This window comes from Bactrocera tryoni, chromosome 3 (assembly GCF_016617805.1).
Source record: "Bactrocera tryoni isolate S06 chromosome 3, CSIRO_BtryS06_freeze2, whole genome shotgun sequence".
In the NCBI taxonomy this organism is placed as follows: domain Eukaryota; kingdom Metazoa; phylum Arthropoda; class Insecta; order Diptera; family Tephritidae; genus Bactrocera; species Bactrocera tryoni.
The window spans coordinates 1,145,648-1,167,314 of record NC_052501.1 but is presented as its reverse complement, the minus strand read 5'-3'; the positions used below and the strand labels follow the sequence as shown (position 1 = coordinate 1,167,314).

The 21,667-nt window shown below is 41.1% G+C and overlaps 1 protein-coding gene across 3 annotated transcripts in view; it reads right to left on the bottom strand.

Moving 5' to 3' along the window:
• Window positions 1-1,353: 1,353 nt before the first annotated feature.
• LOC120771124 (5-hydroxytryptamine receptor 2B) overlaps window positions 1,354-21,667 on the bottom strand; it is a 31,944-nt gene continuing 11,630 nt past the window's right edge. For all 3 annotated transcript variants that reach the window (XM_040098973.1, XM_040098974.1, XM_040098976.1), the window contains 9 exons: window positions 18,279-18,412; window positions 17,842-17,951; window positions 13,137-13,326; window positions 12,893-13,033; window positions 8,308-8,529; window positions 6,089-6,662; window positions 5,300-5,903; window positions 3,165-3,324; window positions 1,354-2,475 (listed from right to left, as the gene is read on the bottom strand). In XM_040098973.1, the coding sequence (XP_039954907.1) occupies window positions 6,156-6,662; window positions 8,308-8,529; window positions 12,893-13,033; window positions 13,137-13,326; window positions 17,842-17,951; window positions 18,279-18,412 (1,304 nt within the window). In that variant the 3' untranslated portion in view covers window positions 1,354-2,475; window positions 3,165-3,324; window positions 5,300-5,903; window positions 6,089-6,155. The remainder of the gene's footprint in view (window positions 2,476-3,164; window positions 3,325-5,299; window positions 5,904-6,088; window positions 6,663-8,307; window positions 8,530-12,892; window positions 13,034-13,136; window positions 13,327-17,841; window positions 17,952-18,278; window positions 18,413-21,667) is intronic.

Here is a 21,667-nt window from a genome sequence, read left to right as displayed (position 1 = left end):
GATAATGCTGTATCAGCTCGTTTAGCACGGCAATGTTTCGCTTGCTTCCGTTCTGGAAATTTCGATGTAAAAGATGCACCTCGCTCTGGTCGACATATCGTTGAAAAAGTCGATGAAATTAAGGAAAAGAGTAACCAAACCTGACACATAAGCAGCCATGCTATCGTTAAGGAACTTAACATTCATCATCAAACGCTTTGGAGCCATTTAAAAAAGGCTGGCTTCTAAAGGAAGCTCGATGTTTGGGTACCATATTAATTGTCTGTGAAATATTAAATGGACCGAATTAACATCTGCGATTCTTTGCTGACAGCAAAATGAAATCGAACCACTTCTGAAGCGAAAGGAAAAACAGACGAAAAGTGGATCAAATACCACAACAATGTATGAAGAAGATCATGGTCCAAGCGTGGTGAAGCTCAACAAATGGTCGCTAAGCCAGGGATGACGCCTCAAAAGGTTATGCGGAGTGTTTGGTGGAAATGGAAAGGAATCATCCACTGCTCGTATGAACTGCTCCAGCCTGGTCGAACAATTGATTCTATATTTTACTGTCAACAACTAATGAGATTGAAGCAAGCAATCGAAAAAAGGCCAGAACTGATCAAAGGAAAAGGCTTCGTCTTCCATCAGGACAACGCTAGACCACACACATCTTTGATGACTCGGCAAAAGCTGGGAGAGCATGGCTGGGAAGTTGTGATGCATCCACCATATAGCCCTGTCTTTTCACCATCCGACTACCATTTGTTTCGGTCAATGCAGAACTCCCTTAATGGAGTAAAGTTGTCTTCAAAAGAGCCTGTGAAATGACTTGTCGCAGTTTTTCGCCGAGAAACCAGAAAAGTTTTGCACTGATGGAGTAATGTGTCTAGCGGTAAAAATGGCTAAAAGTGGTCGACTAAAATGGTACATATTTGGTTCATTAAAGTTCATAATAAATATGAAAAAAAACTAAGTTGAAGTTTGATTAGAAGTACAAAAAAATTTACTTTTTCGACTATCCTATACATTATGCTTCCTTAATTGCCGTTATTCTTTACATATTTAATTTTGACTTAAAAAGCGAATCCAGTGGAATTGCAAGGTAGAGCTTTCATAACCTTAATTTAACAGACATCCATACTCACCTTTCAAGGGCAAAGATTAAAGGTTGGAATTAGCAGTCATTGTTTAATTTCCATAATTCATCTTTATATGTAAATTAATAGGCATCTTGATGTGAGTGCGTGATTAGCAAAAGAGTGAAAATTGAATTTAAATTCCCATCAAGTCACATCACTTGCTCCGATGTGCGAAAGCCTGCAATACAATCAAAACTACTTTACGCCAATGAAATGAAACCAAAAGTGATGCAGTTTTTTACAGACAGTTTATTTTCAAATCTATATATTGCCAGCGTTTCTAGTTACACTTATTAACATTATTATTATGGTTTTGTTGCTGTGGTTGTCGCGAATTCATTTGCTAGTTACACCAACAGGTAAGCTGAAAAAATATGCGCTCAAAACGAACCGTACACACTTAATCTATTTACAAAGTTATTAACAAGGCAGGGATTTAAAAGGGTCCTGTGGGCTTATGCAGGTTCACCATGGCACCATAAAGTCCCATTTCCTGGGGAGCGCATTGCGCGCAACAAAGTCGAAAAATAAGCTTAGCACACTAATCTACTTAGGCATATTCAAATCTCAAATCGAACATACATACATACATACAATAGAAATGCGATTATGATAACTGAGCTTTATATACATTTACATAAGTACTATGTATGAGTGCGCAGTACATAAGTGACTAAGTGATAACCTACACACGTACATATGCCGAGTAAAAGAACGCTGAATGCACAAAAATATTATCAATTTTTAACTTTTTTTTTGTTTTTGTATGTACAGTTATATGAGTAATATGACGCAATGCCTTAAACTATGTACTAACAATCACTGACATATACTTACACTAACGAATTTATAAATACTTTTGATTTTTGACTTGCGATTGCACAGTTAAGTACTTAAGTTTACAGTTACATATATATATATGCACATGGGTTCAGTTAATATCCACTTATAAGTAGGTATATATGTATATAGTTGTTCCCAAGACTATCAGAAGACTTTGCGAGTTCTTAAAAAACGTAGTAAATCATTCTAAATACTATTAAAACTTTGTTTTTGTGTCTCTTTAAAAGCGTATCGTTTACTTTCACTTAATTTATGCCACTACAAACTACATACTTACTTACAAGTACAAGTATATTTGTTAGTTGATTCTCGCTCTCTCTCTCTCTAAATATTGTATATATGTTGTATGTTTAGTTGTGTGTGTACATACATATGTGTCACCGCTATACATATGTATGTGTCTGTAACAAAAGTAGATTTAATGACGAAAAATCCTTTAATTGGCTTTTGGAAGATGGCTGGGACATGTGACTGGTGTCCAGATTGTCAGCGCGCTGTAGCTATTTAGCTGTCGGCCGGAGGGTGAGCGGGTGAACGGGTTGGCAGCAGTTGGCGAGGCAGCGGAGGAGGGCAGTGAAAGAGAGGAAGAGAGCATTGGAGACCTAATTAACACCAAAATCTTCCAAGTGCGTTATTTACTTTCGGGTTAATGAGATTACATTCACATACTTATATGACACTCACACACACACACGTACATATACATATGTACACACTCGCATTCAGGCGCGCAGATTATATTCGCACACAAGCACAAAATAGAGTTGAGATGCGCTGTGAAGAGTGTGGCAGCAACCAAACGCCATTGAGCACGAGTGTGTTCGTGAGACTGTGTGTGTGCGTATGGTTGTGCGCTCATGTGTTCAAGTTGGTTTCCCGTTTTTGTGAGGACGCGAAATGCAGTTTTAATTAACTTTGTGCACCACCGCCGAGAAAGCCAACTTTTCAGCAAACACACACACGCACGCACACAGTCACATCGCTGCTCACAAGTCGCGCTATTCATTCGTTCCGTTACTCGAATAAGGAAATGAAATTGGCACATGCTGCAAAATAAACGAAATGCCACGGCACGCATACACACTTACATACCTACATATAATGTTATATAATAAATGCAGACAGTTGCAACAGCCACTGCAACCAGACGACTGGCTGCTGGGCTCGCCACTTGGCGTTGACGAGCGGCTTGTTTACCTTTAAGTATCGAACTTCAGTTGCTATCAAATCACAAATTCGGTGAGTTGGTGTTTGTATGTGTATGTGTGTGTGCTTATTGCTTGTTGGTTTACATGTGCGTGGCCGTTATCAGTCGGTTGTACGATTTCCCATGCTCGGGTGCCCTCAGAAACTTAAGCTGCAATAAAATAACATATTTAGTAGTTATTGTTTTTGTTAAACAAATGCCGAGTTTATTTATCAAATTTCCGAAGTGTGCTTTTTAATTATGTTTTGCAGAGGTCAAGATATACAAATAAATTTCAAGCACAAACAATGCCTAATTATATTAATTCTATAAAGCATAACAAAACAGTTATAAATTGTGGGGAAATTGGATTTTAGTGACACGTTCTTGAGAATTCACAGGAGCGAGAAAAGTTTTCTGATTGCCATTTACTTGGGAGTGGCCAGAAACGATCCTTTTACATATGGCTCAAGCAGCTCACGACTTCCGGTCTTAGACCAAGTGCCCTCTTTGTAGCCAAAGAACATCCGTTTGAACCGAACATCCGACCATGAAGAAGGTCGAATGGTAATTAACCGTCGGAAGAACAACAAAGCACCGGGTCCGATGGATTGCCGGCCGAGCTTTTCAAACACGGCGGCGAAGAACTGATAAGGAGCATGCATCAGCTTCTTTGTAGAATATGGTCGGACGAAAGCATGTCCAATGATTGGAATTTGAATGTGCTCTGCCTAATCCACAAAAAGGGAGACCCAATAATCTGTGCCAGCTACCGTGGTATAAGTCTCCTCAACATAACATATAAGGTTCGATAGAGTCTATTGTGTGAAAGACTAAAGCCCACCGTCAACAAACTGATTGGACCTTGTCAGTGTGGCTTTAGACCTGGCAAATCAACAACTGACTCGATATTCACCATGCGCCAAATTTTGGAAAAGACCCGTGAAAGGAGAATCGGCACACACCACCTTTTTGTCGATTTCAAAGCTGCTTTCGACAGCACGAAAAGGAGCTGCCTTTATGCCGCGATGTCTGAATTTGGTATCCCCGCAAAACTAGTACGGATGTGTAAACTGTCGTTGAGCAATACCAAAGTTCCGTCAGGACCTCTCCGAGCGGTTCGATACCAAATGAGGTTTTAGACAAGCAGACTCCCTTTCATGCGACTTCTTCAATCTGCTCTTGGAGAAAATAATTCGAGCTGCAGACCTGAATAGAGAAACTACAATCTTTTATAGGAGTGCACAGCTATTAGCCTACGCCGATGACATCGATATGATTGGCTCAACACGAGCGCCGTTAGTTCTGCTTTCTACAGAATGGATAAGGAAGCGAAGCAAATGGGTCTGGTGGTGAACGAGGGCAAGACGAAATATCTCCTGTGATCAAATACGTCACACTCGCGACCTGTCTCCCACGTCACTGTTGACAGTCATAACTTCGAAGTCGTAGATAAATTCGTCTATCTTGGAACCAGAATTAGCACCAACAACAATGTCAGCCTCGAAAACCAACGCAGAATAACTCTATCTAACAGGTGCTACTTTGGAATGAGTAGGCAACTGAGAAGAAAAGTTCCCTATCGACGAACTCTATAAGTCACTCGTTATTCCCGTCTTGATATATGGAGAGGGATGGACGAAGACAACATCTGATGAGTCCACATTACGAGTTTTCGAGGGAAAGGTTCTGAGGAGAACAGAAGTCTTTTCCAATATTGAAGACTTCATGTATGCTTTTCGGAAGAGTTTTTTAATGTATTTATCAGAGCCATATTCAATATGAATATTGTACAATAATAATACATTAGATTGGTAATGTGCAAATACAATGCTCAAGGACATTCTCTTTAAATAAAAGTATGGAGCACTATTTCCTAAAGAATTTTTTAAGCTTCCTGTGGACTGAGGAATTCGCTGATTGAAAATCTCCGCTTTACACTCAATTAATTTCGATTTGTTGTGAAGTTACCACGACACCATGACATTCCCAACTGACTTATCAATGCCGCACTTGATCCGTCATTATGGTGAAACATTTTTTTTTTTGTTTATTTAAAGTAAAATTAGGAAAAATTATCACAAGGGGGCCAAAAAAGTCAATTACTCACCGCAGCAACGCTTTATTCGCTTACATATTTACTTACCAAAGAAATTGCTGCTAAATTTCCAGACGAGTTCACTTCCATGAGCAAACACTTACAACTCGGAGCACCCGCGCGGGTGAACGGGTGAGTGTGCGGCGGCTGTGTGTTTATTCGCAGCGGAAGTGCCATATTTGCACACGCACACACTCACCAACCGCATGTACTTTTCATTCTAGTCACATCACATGCTCAAGTGGTATTTGTGTATCGCATATGCTCGGAGAGTTCTTCGTTGCTTGTTATTTGCATAAGGAGGGAATTACACGCGAGTGCATCGAATGGCGCTGCGTGCGTGAGTGGTGCGGTCGGGGGTGTGCAGTGGCGGCGAGTTTGCTGAAATGTCGCAAGGGCAGGGCGGGGCAGCCCTCTACACGAGTTGCCATAGGTGAATCTGGCACTTCTTAGTGACTTTCGTCTGTTCGTTTGTTTGCTTGTTTGCTTTCGCTGCTTGCTTGTGTGAATCAACTGGCGAGGAGACGTGCAACTTCGATGTAGTCACTGGGCGGGGATTGGTTGTGTGGTGTTACTCGTGTTGTTGTTGTTGTCGGTGTTTACTGTTATTACATGCTGTGTATTTCAGCTGTGTGCTCCGTTCGGTTAGTATCTGCAAAACACGAGTGAACAACACAAACAAAGACTGAGTTATGTCGACTCCAACTTTTTTAGTTTTTCAAAAACGTGTGTTTGTGCGTACGCACTGCCGTTATGCAAGACAGACAGAGTGCTTGTAGGACAACTACTTCAGAGCCACTTGCGAGGCAGTGGAGCATGTGGACGCACTTGACTCACCTCGTTTGCATGTGTTGTAGCGTGGCGATACAAAAGTAACGACCACGCTACTCAACTACTCTCAGAATCAAATCTTCCCGCTGCGGCTGGGCAGCGTGCGTTTGCGTCCGCAGAGGATGCGTTGGAAGGCGCGTCGGAACTCCGGATTGAAAATGGTGTAGATGATCGGGTTGAGTGTCGAGTTGAAGTAGCCCAGCCAGAGGAAGAGTGACGTGAGTGCGGCGCTGATGTGGCATTCCTTGCAGAGCGACAGCATGAGCGCCATGACGAAGAAAGGCAGCCAGCAGATGGCGAAGACGCCTGTGATGATGGCCAATGTTTGTGCGGCTTTGCGTTCGCGCTTCGCTTCGAGCATTTGGCGGCGTTTAGCCAGCTTGTGGTAGGGATTTGGTATGCTCGAGAGCAGCTTGTTGGTTGACGTGGCCTCCTTGCCGGCGGTGGTCTGAGCAGCACCAGCGATAGCCAAATGCTGTGCTGATGTGGTTAATGTAATCGCGATCGCCTGTTGCTGCTGCGCGGTGCTGGCCACTTCTTGCGAGACTGTGGAGATTTCACCAATAGCGGAGACTTGAGACTGTTTCGGAGGGATCAAAGTGAAAATGATATAAAAGAAACGTTTGGAGTTACGAAAGTAGTGAATTGAAACAAATCTAAGCTTTAAACTCGCTTAGGTTTGTATTCTAAATATAATATAAATATCAGAACAAAATGTATGAAAGAGTTTCTAACACCTATGGTGGAATGAAAAGAGCTAACAGATATTTTCGCGGTATTAGTGACATGTTCAAAGACTCAAAGACTCCTCTTACTTGGAGCGTATTAAATTAAACCCAAATTCTAAATGCAGGGTGCGCGCACCGTCTGGATTCGGTAGAGGGTGTTCCAAGCTAACGAGCGAGCGGCTGGTCAGTTGTCTCCGAGTTCCTGGAGAATCACACAAACATTTTCGCGCGACGTGTCTCTCTGAATGGAGCAAGCCGAAAGCAAGTCGTTCGTTAGAGCAGAGGTACACGATTAAATTCTGTGCGCAACTCGATAAATCTGTGACAGAGTTATTTGCTATGATCAAGCAGGCTTACCCAGATGTTGTTTTAGCAAGAAGTGGTGCGTTTCGCTAGCAAAAAGCCTTTTTGGAGGGCCGGGAAGACGTCGCTGATGAAAAGCGGAAGAATGAGCAAATACAAAGTGAAAACGATGATCATTGTCTTTTCTGACATCAAAGGCATCGTCCACCATAAATTTGTTCCTCCTGAACAAACAGTCAACGCGTTGAAGTCCTCAAGAGTCTCAAAAATCAATCGGGTCCGACAAAACATCGCAGCCGATTGAAAGTTGAACCACGACAACCCCCCGGCTCACAACGCCTTTCTTACCTAACCACGGCCGGCATCCCAATGCTTTCGCAGCCGCCCTATAGCCCAGAAGTGGCCCCCCCTCATTTTCTTTTTTTGTTTCCTTGCCTGAGAAGGCCGATGAGAGACAAGCATTTTGAGATGACTGAGGGACCCAAGCAGCATGAACCTCGGCTAGCAAGGCTATTCCAGAGAATGCCTTAAAGAGTTGTACCAATTGGTTCAATAGTTTTTTTTAAATCGATTCAGCCCTATTATTTTCCGGACAAACCCTGAAAAATGGCTGTTGACTCTATCAGCATATTTTTGTCTGGCCTTACTATTCGTAATTTCCAGAGGCGGTCATTATTCTGCTTCGTTGCTCTTTTTAAAGACATTTTTTGTTTTCAAAAAATATTCACCGTTTGAAACTTGAAATTGTTTTCGAGAAATTGGCCATCATTAAGACGGAGAGTCTAACATTCGATCCGCTGGTTAATAAACCGTTTCTCATTCGCATAACTGTATATTGCTAGCCCGCGGATAATCAACAATGCTTACTATGGCCCAGGTATTACCTACATATAAATATAAGGATATTTTTTTCTTTGCTAGTTTGATTGTACCAAGCAACAAATGCCTTTATCCACGCACTTAATATCTATTTTATTGGCATTTGATTACGACCGCCTCCGCATAAATAAAATACCAATACCCAGTTCTAAATTAAACGCATACTAAGTCGCGGGCAATAGCTTAAAATGAAAAGAGGAGCCTAACCTTTCACTTATCTTTTTATGACTTCACCCGTGTGTTTCTAATGCAAACCCGATTATTGAATTTTAATGTGTTTCTGATATTTTTGTGGAATATTTTAAGGACGCTTACCTCTTCCGCTTCCCCCGAGGCCGTTGTCACCTCGGTTGCGTGACTTTTGCTATCGAAGTTGCTGGTGCTGTACTCGGTCTCCTCGCGCATGTTGCTGATGCTAAGCGAGTTGCCGACGTTCGTTTCCATGTTGTTGGCGACGGCGGCCGCGTTCTGTTCCGCCTTGCCGAAGCATATTTTTAGGCGCTTACGTTTGCGCTGCATCGAAGCGGTGGAGCACTTCTGAAAGCGATAAGAATAAAGAAAGTGGAAAGTGGAAAAAGTTTAATAGACTAAAGCATTAGCGTATTAAATTATCGATTCAAAATAAAGAAGGATAAAGGAACATGATTGTACAGACATGTACACGCAGAATGAGCGGAGCGTACTTGAGGAGCATGTATACTAAGCTCTTTCGGCAGCTCCTGTGGGATATGGTTGCCATTATTTTCTTGCGATAAAAAGACGAAACGAAGGCGAAGATAATATTTCGCAGCTGCTCCTGTTGCAGATAAATAAAATAAATCATTCATGGAGGCGGGCGAAGAGGCGAATTAGACTTCTGATGTACGTTGCTTCTTTTACATAGCGCTTAAGTCCCGAATTACAGCTACAGCCAGTGCTTTCACTTTCCTTTCTTGCCCACTTCGCTGAGCTGTATTTTCGCTCATTCTCACACTGCTTTCGGCTCGGGTGTTAAGAAAATTACTTATGCTCTGCATAAAGCATGTACATATTTGCATTCTTCTGCTTAAGCTCAACTGTGTGCGAAAGTGCGCACACAGCGACACTTGCTTGGCTGAGTGCATGCTCAAGCCTCTTAATGCACCCCGTTGAAGTGGCATCATTACTTCACTTAATGACACACTTGCCGAAATAAGAAAGCAGCCACCGACACATGTAGTTGTCTTCGTAAGCACAAAATGTGAGAAAGCACGAGAGAAAAACGAAAAACACATATGTCGACCCACAAACACACAGAGGCAGCGGCGGCGGCAGCGTAAGCGATAAAAAGCCTCACTGAGCGCAGAACAACACAAGCAATAACCGGGTAATTGTCTGTTGCTGCAGCAGAAAGATATTGCTGAAAAACTTCTTGAAAAAATCGCCTTCTTCCCGCCATCTTCTTTCTGCTTTTGTGCCACTCAAGCAGTAATGTTTTCATCTCGGCTCCTTTGCGAATGTTTCTATTTTTGCATTTCTCCCGCTCGCCGCTCACTGGCAGCGTGTCGGCACAGCTGCTGAGTGTACTTTTACTAATTTATGAGATCTGTTTGCACTTTGCATGTGAATAGGCTTGTAATGCATGCAAACTTATTTGTTTGGCGAACAACAAAAGGGATGCTGCAAGGTGCCTGCTCGAGCACTTTCCAAAAACGTCCCTGCGTGTGTGTGTGTGCGTGCTGACAGAAGGGTGCTTGAGGATGCACACAAAGGAGAATACAAAATGAAGAAGTGAAAAGGATGTAAACAATAAAAACTATGCTGCAGCTGCTGGCAAAGTATTGTGGTTCCGATTCTCTCATTTCGCATTTCTTCCGTTTTTGCAACGTTCCTAATGCGCCGAGCTGCAAAAGTGCTTACTGTGTGCATATTTTTTGATTTTCTCCTTTCTCTGGTTTAATGTCTTCCTTCGGTTTATCGGTGTTTGCCTAAGCGGCAGATAAGATTGATGTGCCTGCTTTGTTATGATTGGCGACATGGTTAATGTGCATGCAAAAACAAAACACTCCAATCGGGCACATGTGCGCTGGCACCCTCGAATACTTTCAAATACAATATGTTCGCGCCATCCCAACTTTCGTAGTTCATGGTTCTGTGGAAACCCCATGTTGTCAAATAAAATGACCTAAATAATTCCTTTACAGTTATAAACAAGTTTTTTGTTATTATCGGAATTGTTAGGATGCGGATACGAAAAGATGTGTCAATAGAACATTGTTTCAAGAACGAGTGAAGACTGTAGCCGTTCCCACGACAGTCGGGTTTATGTAACCGGAACGAACCCGGATGTTTTACCCGGTCAAGGACGGTCAACTTGGCAAAATTCTGCCGCTACAACAACGACAAAAACTATAGGAACAGTTAGATTTGATGACATGCCTTCCAAGTGTTTTCTTATTGTAACAGCGCTTGGAGGGATATGAGAAAATCTCGTTGAGAGATCCCGCAGTTTCGTGTTAGTATTAAGCACAGTTTTTGTTACTAGTTTATCTTAAGTCGTGGGCAGATTTCTGAGATAGACACATTAAAGTCAGCTGGTCTGGTAAAAACTAGTGAGCTCGTTATATGGGGAGCAGTAGTGGGTAGCAACTAAAATCATTCATTTTTTGGTGTAACGCCGTATTACGATATAAGAGATGTTCTTACATAATTTCATAGATATACTTTATAAATTGTCAAACAAAAATAAAGAATAATACAAGTTGAGACTTGATGAGGTCGGAGCGGAGTACATTCCTTGGAATATTAAAGGTTTTTCAATGTTACTTCTACGACATTTGGAATCAACTCACTATAGACACGCTTTGATTGCAATTTACACTAGAACCCTTAACTCCGTCGCCTAGTCCCTGACAATGAATGGCGTATTTGGAGTCAAAACAGCACTCATCGCAGATAAAGAGCTTGAGTTGCCACGATAATCTAGAGTGACCCTTGCATTACTCGTTCTGGATACTGTAGTAGGTTAAACTCCTACTTATCCAGAATCGACCCCGACATACCCAAATATATGTCCAGCGTATAATCAGTCTTCGCATAACTCTAACCACCTCTTTGCATGCTCAGCGAACCCCACTCGTCTATCACCCCTCTCACTATGGTCCGACCCCGAGGAAACAGCCCGTTTCCTTGACCTGCCGCAAGATCATTTTGATGACAACTATACCGAATCCAAAGATCGCGCAATGAAAGCACATCAGGAGAAGGCGAACTCGATTCCCCAGTCGATGACTATGAAGTAGACGTTCCATTGCCCGACCATGAAGAAGTTCAATTAGCAATTAGCCGCCTAAAGACCAACAAAGCGGCGGGGACGGATGGATTGCCGGCCGAGCTATTCAAACACGGCGGCGAAGAACTGATAAGCAGCATGCGTTAGCTTCTTAGTAAATATGTAAGTGTGCTCTGCCTAATCCACAAAAAGGGAGACCCAATAATCTGTGCCAACTACCGTGGTATAAGTCTCCTCAACATAACATATAAGGTTCTATCGAGTCTATTGTGTGAAAGACTAAAGCCCACCGTCAACAAACTGATTGGACCTTATCAGTGTGGCTTTAGACCTGGCAAATCAACAACTGACTCGATATTCACCATGCGCCAAATCTTGGAAAAGACCCGTGAAAGGAGAATCAACACACACCACCTCTTTGTCGATTTCAAAGCTGCTTTCGACAGCATGAAAAGGAGCTGCCTTTATGCCGCGATGTCTGAATTTGGTATCCCCGCAAAATTAATACGGTTGTGTAAACTGATGTTGAGCAATACCAAAAGCTCCAATAGGATCGGGAAGGATCTCTCGAGCCGTTCGATACCAAACGAGATTTCAAACAAGGCGACTCTTTATCATGCGACTTCTTCAATCTGCTGGTGGAGAAAGTAATTCGAGCTGCAGAATAAGTCTTGCCAACAGGTGCTACTTCGGACTGAGTAGGCAATTGAGAAGTAAAGGTGTTGTTATAGTCGGGAATTGGTTTTCGGGTGGGTATGTGCCTTAAGACGACATTTTGTACCATAAAATAACGCTTCAGTCAACAAGTTGACCTCCTCTGAGGTTTTGGATAGCATTGAGAAGTGAAATTTATCGCCTATGTGTCGTTGCACTAATTACCCAATTACGATACAAATGAGACTGCGTTGATTGGCTTCAGAGGCTGGGTACTGCCAAGAGCATGCACTTTGTCGATATGGGCCAAAGCGAGTTCAGACGTTAGCCATGAAAATACACACCCATCATTCAATTGCATATTCACTAAAGTGCACTTTTTTTGTTGCTTTTTCGCAGAATGCACAATAACTAAATAGAGTCCTCTATTTGTGCAATTTTCCGGAGTATGTGCATGCTCTCAACTATGTTTATATGCGACCAAATAACTGTAATGCCTAGAGACGCTCTGCCTCGGCTCGCACGCGCTGTTGCACATGTGTACCCGCAATGGAATAGTGGCAGACGCCAAGCCAAGCGACGCAATGGGTGAACGCTTTCAATTTGCTGCAAACGCCAACGACTGGGTCAATGAGATTGGGTCACGGGCAATTTCATTGAAAGCCTGCGAACAGTGGCGGCCACAAAGTGGGTGTAGAGCATATGATGAATAGCCAGCTGTAGGCGCCGTCAATTGATTGCGACTACATTTCGTGTGCAACTCTGGCGGCAAAATGTTGCCGGCCAATGCGGTGGGAGTGGGGATCGGATGTTGGCACCAGTAAATTGATTGTGTTCTTGCAATGCCATTAAGAGCTCTAAAACGATTGCCTACTGACCACCGCTCAATCGATTGCCGGCGGCGACATGCAACAGTAAAGTGGTAACACGCAGAAAAAACTACGAGCCGTAGGTGGCAACGTTGATGGTTGTCGGTTGCTGGTCGGCGGCACTTACCTGATTGTGACTAGGTGCCACAGGAAGTGGACGTTGTTGGATGCGTCGCTGGATGCGTCTGCGTGCGATTTTGTAGATGTTCCAGTAGAGCGCCAGTATGGCCAAAAGTGGCACATAAAATGTGCAACATGTTGCAAAAATCTAAAAGCGAAACAAATAATTGAAAACGTTTTGTTATTTATAGCCGACTATTTTCAACATAGTTCTACAAATTGTGTGGTTTTGGGGAAGTGGTCGCTCTTACCTGATAGCCCACATCCTGCGAAACCATACATATTTGCCTTTCGATTCGTTGCATGTAGTCCGGATCCTTCCAGCCGAGCAGCGGTGCCAACGAGATTATGAGCGCTGTAAACCAGACGCAAAATATCATGCAGAAGACCCGACCTCGTGTGCGGACGTTGCTGTAATCTATGTTTGTGACTGTCCAGTATCTGAAAAGAAGGCAGGTGAGGGGAATGGTGGATAAGGTAAGCTAAATATAATAAACTTCGTAAGTAATTGGAGGTGTTACTTCTCTTAATGCCCCAAAATAGTATTGTTTAATTATATGTACTGCAAATCACTGCCTCGGTTTTTGTTTTCAAGTTACAGACCAGACTTTAACTGCCGATATCCATTCTTCTTATCGTATAACTTTGCTGTGAGTACGAGCACAACTCACAACCTAACCATCTTCATTTCAAGTATTTTAGAATGCCATTCTGCAGTCATAGGCGGCAATTTCATACTGAAACTCACCCTTCAGCCATCCAACGCAATTTTTTGCGTTCCTTCATTTGTGAAATTAAAATCAAAATATCGCCTATTGCATGAGTGATTAGCAAAAATAAGTTGCTATGTGCCTTTTTATGTGCTTTTATGTCAATAAATTACTTTGTGTGTATGTGTGTATACGCACAGCGCATTGTGGCACACACACTCCCATGGATTGTTGACTGTAGTCAATAAATTCGTTTTGATTTCAAATTAGTTTTGGCTTTGGAATATCAACACCAAAAGACAATAAATCAGATAGCTCATCACGCCAATAAGCAAAAATAATCAAATTATTACCCAGTAAACCACAATCGAGCAAGAAACCGATATTACGGTACTATTTCTGAAGGCATTTCAATAGTTAGTATGACAATGCCTGGCAGTACCCAGTAAGTTGAAGAAAAAAGGAAAGGGCTTACTAAGGTTTTGTTGGATAACTTGTGGCCAGTTAAAAAATAATAATACCGCGGGGGGTAGGTACCCTTTTAGTTAGCTCTTGAGCGCCGTGAGGTAAGGTTCTCGCCAGCAGGTATCCACGTTAAACACACCGGAAGTTTACTAACGCAATATGTGCTTATACAATGCTCAATACAAATTACTTACGGCATCATTCTTATACTAAACCTACATACATATGTCAATTAACAGCTGTTGTGGCAAGAGTACGAAATACTTTCAACTCTAAAGTAGAAATTAAATATGATTTGGGTTTAGTAGCGTCATGAAGAATTAAGAGGGCTTCAACTAATGTTTTATTTAATTGTGAGAACACATCTTTCTCATATTTGATAAAGAGAATTCTTCTCATTGGCGTCAACTAATATGGATATTTACAACTCGCCTCCACTACTATGGTTTGCTGGGAATGAATTAGAACTACACATTTTTTGGCATTGCTGTAATTGTAGGCACAGTATTAGTTTGTCGGTATGTTTGGCAGAAATTTTTGGCGTTCTGATAAAATGTGGTTTCTATGTCAAATATGTGTGAGCGTTTTATTTGGACGTCCATTGTTTCTGTTGTTGCCAGGCAGCAGCACAGGTGAGTGACTTTGACTTTGACTTTTGAAATTAGCCATGAGCATTTTGTGCAAAAGCGCAAAATTGTAAAAGCGAAAAATAAGCACAAATTTTAATTTCCACCGGACGATTTATTTGTCTATCGTAAAACTAACATTTGCATAGTAATATGTATGTGTGTGTGTTTGTTCATCCACTTATACATTTTTAATGCTATTATGGCTACATGCCGCGGCCGGCGTGCGCTTTTCCCGCGGCGGCAGCGACAACAACGGCGAACAGCTGTGCCTGGCTCTGGAAGCTATCAATACGAGCTGGTGTGTCTGTGTGTGTGTGGGTGTGTGCGTCGAGGCGCAGTAAATTGAATTTGTACAATAAACATTCGGGGAGCTAAGCTGAGAGTGACATGACCCAGTGACGTTGGTATTTATGCGCCGAGCAGCCATAAATATCACTATTATTTGAATATATTATAATTGTAATTAATTACAAACATATCTCAGGCACTGAAAATGACATTAAAGTATTTCCTTTCAAAGGCAAATAAAGACGCTTTGGCTGAAGCACTTTAAATCGCAAATAAATTCGTAATCATTACTCAGTTGACAGCCGAGCACTCGCAGTAAGCGAACGTAGCAACAACAATAAAATCGGAGGATTATCCGGCGCTTGCTCTCACGCAAGCCCACCCCCACCCCCCTAACGCACCGACTTCGGTGATTGACATTAATTATCAGAGTTGCGGTGGCGTGCGAAGTGGATGGTTAAGCTTTATGGCTTTAATAGAGTCGCTACAATTACTCATAATTCAATGAGAATAAATGGAATAATAAAATGTAAATAAATAACTGATTTAGGAATTCACTGTGGCGCAGTGTTTATTTAATGCCAGCTGCAGCAAATCTTCGATACACAGCCGTACACAAATTTAAGTGCATAAAGCAAAGTTTACAAATGCCTTGTTGTTGTTTCGTTATGCCTATAAATTACGATTAGTGGAAACTTTCCATTAAGTCTGTGCTGATATTCGCATTCAAATATTTTTATTGCATTAAATGGAATTTGTATGTTTTTTCAAAGTGGAAAATGTAGACAAATATTAATTAAAGCTTCAGCGTGCGAAAACATTATACTTTTCGAATTCATAAATCACTAAAAAACACGAAAATGGTAATGGTAAATTAGGCCGAGTACAAGTAGGAAAAAAATTAAAGGTTTGTATGCAATTCTCTAAAAAACTGGCCGCTTAAAGATAAAGTATCTAGAATATGACTATACATATTTCATGATTCTGGGCCAAACTGTTGGAAGAGAGCTTCAGCTGCTTGTTCACTCTGAGAATACTCACCCATTGGCCAATCCAGACTTTAAAGTGTCGAGAAAGTTAAAGGGTAATCCAAGTAGAGGTTCTTATTTCAGAAACCTGAGACGTATCCAGCTGTTTTGTTATTTTTGTTCAGGATTGTTTGGCATTTCTTCATAGAAAAACTTCCGCCTGAATAACGTTAACAAATCGATCAACTGTATTACGAAAACTCTGGTTCAGTAAGGAATGTTTTTCGCGTGCTTCGTCCAACCTACAATGAACAGAATTGGCCTACTCAGCGTCGTATTCGCAACACCATCACCCATCTTGAGACCCAGCATTCATTATTGAATAATATTCGACCGAATAGACCACGTCCAGCACGCAGCGAAGTAAATATAGCAGATGTAGCTGAGAGTGTACACGAAGTCCGTGGAGAGTCGATTCTGTGTCGTTCGTAGTAACTCGGACTGACGAATGTATGTCACGACTTTTACGTCCAGACCTTAAATCGAAAGCGTACAAAATACAGCTTGTGCAAGAACTGAAGTTGTTCGGCCTTCCCAAGCGATATTGCTTTGCTCTTTGCGTCCTTGAACAAAAGATCCGACGTTTTCAAGCAAATTTTTTTCAGCGATGAGGCCCATTTCTGGCTCAAAAGGTATGTAAAAAAACAAAGATGCTACATTTGGTACGAAAAGAAACCTGAAGGGATTCAAGAGCTGTTTTTTCATCCATAAAAACAACGGTTTAGTGTGGTCTGTTGGCCAGTGGAATCATCAGTCCATATATCTTCAAAAATGTTGCCGTTCAGAAGGGTATATTGCGATAACCGATAGTTTGATGCCTGAAATTGAAGCTCATGACCTCGGCGACAATTTGCTTCAACAAGATGGCTTCACTTCTCGCTCATCGCAGATCGTGTGATATCATATCGTTAGACTTTTTCCTGTGGGGATAAGTATGTAAAATCTTAAGTCTATGCGGACAATCCCGCTTCAATTCAGGCCTTGCAAATTGTACCAATTAAACATTTGAAAAAGATAATCATAAAAAAAAAAAATAGTCAAAGAATGTTCTTTCGGATGATAATAAACATTTTCCATTAAATTTGAAGTTTCCATATTTTTTCTTAAAAAAAGTGGGAAACTTCGAAATGGATATTCATGAATCTATGAAATGATAATACTTGTAAATACGGCTTTCTTTTTAAAAGATTAAGAACACCTTTTTGTTCAACTGTAGAAATAGTCAAGAAGATGTTAGTGTTATTTCCAGCAGAACTCTTGGTCCCTTTGGTGTTTATGAAATATTACTTTAGAAATTCTCAACTGTTCCTCTGTGGATAGTACTACAGTCTGACCAGTATTAGCCGCTTGCGTCTCTTATTCATCAAGTTGGTCTGCTCTTCTAGACACAATACTCGTAATAGTCAATGTTATGTAGATTTGATTAACTGGAACTGAAGTTCTATTGTCATGAAAGCCAGGCTTATCTGTTCATCAAATATTACATCTGAATACATATAGTAGATTTCAAAAGTCGAGAATTTCTTTTACCAAACTTGAAAGTATAGTCTGTGAATGTTGACTCTTTTGTGCCGCGATAATTAAAATTGTAAAGTGGAAAAGGAGGTATTCAGCTCTCATTAAATAAATATTTATAAATTATTTATTGATAGCAAAATATGTACGGTCGCTTTCGAGCTAAATTTCATCCCCAGATTAAAAATGCATACGCGCATATCGGTAGATGGAGGGAGGGAGCATTCTACTTCTGTATTTACATTTGCTTCATTGTCGTCGCTAATGAAAATCCCCCAACTGCAATGGCTCATTATGAATATGCGGAAATATGCAAATTACCTGTCGGCTGCAATCGCCACCAGATGCAGTATGGACGCTGTGCAGCAGAGCACGTCGCACGAAGTCCAAATGTCGCATAGCTCCGGGCCAAGTATCCAACCCTCGCTAATCTGCATGAAAGACAAAAACAATACCTTCATAAAACAAAGATTTAACGGTTGTTTAATATTTATATGCACGGCGGGTAAGTATTTTTCGGTCGAGTGGCAACGAGGAGGGGTGGACTTTTTTCACGGCAATATTTTTATAAAAGTTTTATTTCTTTTTAACATTTTAGTAAGTGCTCCTCTTCTTTTTTTTAAGGTGTCCGTATTAATAGACATCGCGTTTTGAATGAGTAAAAGAATGTTAATTTTAAATGCCTTTTTTATTCACTCGTCCAGCGGTTGTCGCCAGCGGACAGCGAGCGGTTCGCGTGAAGTTTATGCGGCACTTACCTCGTAAACCGCGCCGAGTGGCATCACCAGGCATGCCACCAACAAGTCGGCCACCGCCAGCGAGACCACCAGGTAATTGCCCAAATTCTGCAGGTTGCGCTCCAGTATAATTGCCGCTATTACAAAAACATTGCCTGTTGCACACACACACACGCGCGCGCATACGCCCACGAACACATTTGCATTTTGTATGTTTGTATTTTCGCGTTGTTTCATATTTCACCGTTGTTTCGAGTGGCACGTCGTGCATGTTTTATTTGCCGTTAATTTATAGTTGTCAACACAGGCGCCAGCAGTTTATGTTTCCCATTTGCATTTGCATTTTTTATTAGCATAATTCGCATTTGTTTTATTTTCACATTTCACATTTCGCATTTCACATTTTTTGTTAGTTTAATTTGGATTAACGGACCGCATTGATATTTATTGCGTGCATTTTTTACGTGGTTCCAATTTGTTTGCGGACACATTTGCAGCGGTCGGAGCCATTAATGTGGCAACCCCGTTTTACGGTGTTATTTACATATTTTTGTTTATTGTTGTATTTGTTTTGACGAAGTTTTTAGCGTTGAATAACGCAGCGATGTTTAATTGTCCGCAGCATGAAAAAGAGAGGGAAATCAAATTAGAGTCGTAAAAATATGGCAATATTCTGTGAAAATATTATGGAGCATTTTTCATTTGTGTACTCAATTGGGGCTTAATAAGTAATACAACTAAACTGAGCTTCAATAGACTTTATTGTTATTTTTCGGTAAAATAAATGCTGTTGTAGGCAATATCCTTTTTTTCAGCTCACTTTAATCGTAATTTTAATTATTTTCGAAAGAAATTTGATTAATTGGAAATAAACAGATATGCAGACTGCTATTTATATCCAGTTATAAGTCATATTCTCTTCGTGACATTCGTTTGACATTATTATGCGACACTGCCCATTAAAAGAGGTGGAAAGGTAGAATTTACAAATCGCTGCAAGCAGAACTTCCCCAATCATACCTTGAAAATCGGCCGAAAGATAGTCATCCAAAAGCTTTCCTGCAGGAACACTCTAAACTACAGACGACTGTTATAGTTCACATAGAAATGTTCTTAAATAAAAATGAATCTGCTAAGTCTATTCAGAAAGAGAAGTCTCCGAAATAAAAACACAAAATTTCTAAGCAAAACTCACATTAGAAATTATTTTATGAAAACTATTATGAACCGAGGTGACTGTCTATATTTTGCTTGAAATCGGAGAGTTGACGTCTGGTTAGAAATATTAGTTATATAAAACGGTATCCGGATAAAGCGTAGAGTCTGCAATGTGAAATAGTTTATAACTAGTTTAATTAACGAGCTTAGTTTGCTGTGTGTGTTTTTGGTTTGCTCTCCAAAATTGTGTATGTTATTAATCAATTCGCCTGTTAATTGGACTGGGCACTCTTGAATGACTTCTTATAGCAAAGATAAATTGGTAATGATTTGGTCTTAACTATAACATGCGAACAAATAAAGTAAAATCCAAAATTTACTCCGCAAGTGGTTCTTCATCTGATTTGAAAGAGATTGTTAGAACCTCACCACAGCTTTGATTCCATTTATAACTGAATAATAGGCTGCATTCTCGGCAAGCCTTTGCTTGGGCGTTTGAATTGAAACAAAATCGACCTAATCCACATTATACACTACTCACGAGAGTACCACACATCGACACCTATACAGAAGTACACCAACGACAATCACAAATAAAATATCCGACGAAGAGACTCTCACACATTCGATAACAACAGCGATCTGTTGCAAGTTTTCGCGATCATATCCCGTCCCAATTGACTTGAGTGTGAAGTTGATATAAAAAAGGCAGTGAGCGCTAAGATACAGTCAATTCGATCTAAATAATTTTTTCGGAGATTGCACCATTGACTTGGAAAATAACCCATCCTAATTATGTGAATATATCCCACCAAATGAAAAAGCTTTTTAAAGCTATATAAACACTTTATTCCGATCGTTCAGTTTGTGTGGCAGCTATATGGTACAGTGGCCCGATCGAAAAAATGTGGTCGGAAAGTACACCGTTGCTTCAGATAATAATCCAAGTTACATTTTGTGAAAATACTTCGTTAAATGAAAAAAATTTCCATTCAGGGCTTTGATGTTGATCGGTTAGTTTGTATGGCAGCTATATCCTCTGGTGGACGATATCGGCGGTTCCGACCACTGAGCAGCTTCTTAGTGAGAAAAGGGCTTGTGGTAATTTCAGATCAATATCTCATAAGCTCGTACATGAACATACAGATGGACGGACATCGCTTAATCAACTGAGCTCGTCACGCTGCTCATTTATATTTGTATACACTTAAATTACTGCTGAGTGATACAACCTTCGTGGCAAACTTAATATACTCCGTTCAGAGTATAGTAATAGCAATACAACCGTTTTCTCGAATTTAGTGAAAATTGTTTTGGTCTGAGAACTCTTGAAAACCACTCTGACTCTCAATGTTTTGTATTAGCATTTCTCTATTTCTCGCTTTGCCTACGTAATGAGTAAGTCTACTTCGCAGATCTATTATTTTGATACATTCGTTCGTTGTCACGGCGACTGGCACTTAACCTTAGTCCAGGGTCAGTAAACACTTTTGCGCCAAACAGCCGTGAACTTTGCCGTGGCTGCCGGCTAAGGAAATTGATTTTGAATGTCACCGCTTTCGCTCTGCTTACGAATTCAAGTAAGCGCGCTGACACTCAGCTAAATTTAGGGCGCACGGCGGCGAGAGAGTGCCAGCCCCATAAATAAGAAATAAATGTGACTAAAATATAACAAAACAAAAATATGCATGCTTAACGGTATACAGCGCTGTGGCATTGACTGGCTCATTTCCACGTTTTTACGAGCGTTTTATGTCTCTGCTCATAACGCAAAAGTAACTTAGTACCCGAGCTCATAACCTCCACACATACTGGTGAGTACGTGCCCCGGCTGCAGACGTGTGCGAGTGTAAATCAAGACAAATAGTCGGCTTGTTTGTGCTCGTGTGCTCACACAGCACACCTTGGTGCACTTAATGACTTTTCGTTCAACTCAAGTCAACACGATGCAACATCAAATGCGGTGGCAACAACTCACAAGCCGCATGCAACCGATGCACTACAAATACATCCTCCAAGCACACACCTGCACACAGCCACACACATGTAAATGCTCCCGCATGTCTATTTATTGCAGCCTGCCACAAGGCGCCCTCACACACACACACACACCCACATGCAGACACGCAAACAAGTAATCTCAAAAGCGATTTGCTGTCAACACTTTCTCACTTCTTCACACAAACACACAACCACACGAGTACACTGACACCCGAACGCAAAGTCTCTGGACCTGTGTGCAAATGACGCTT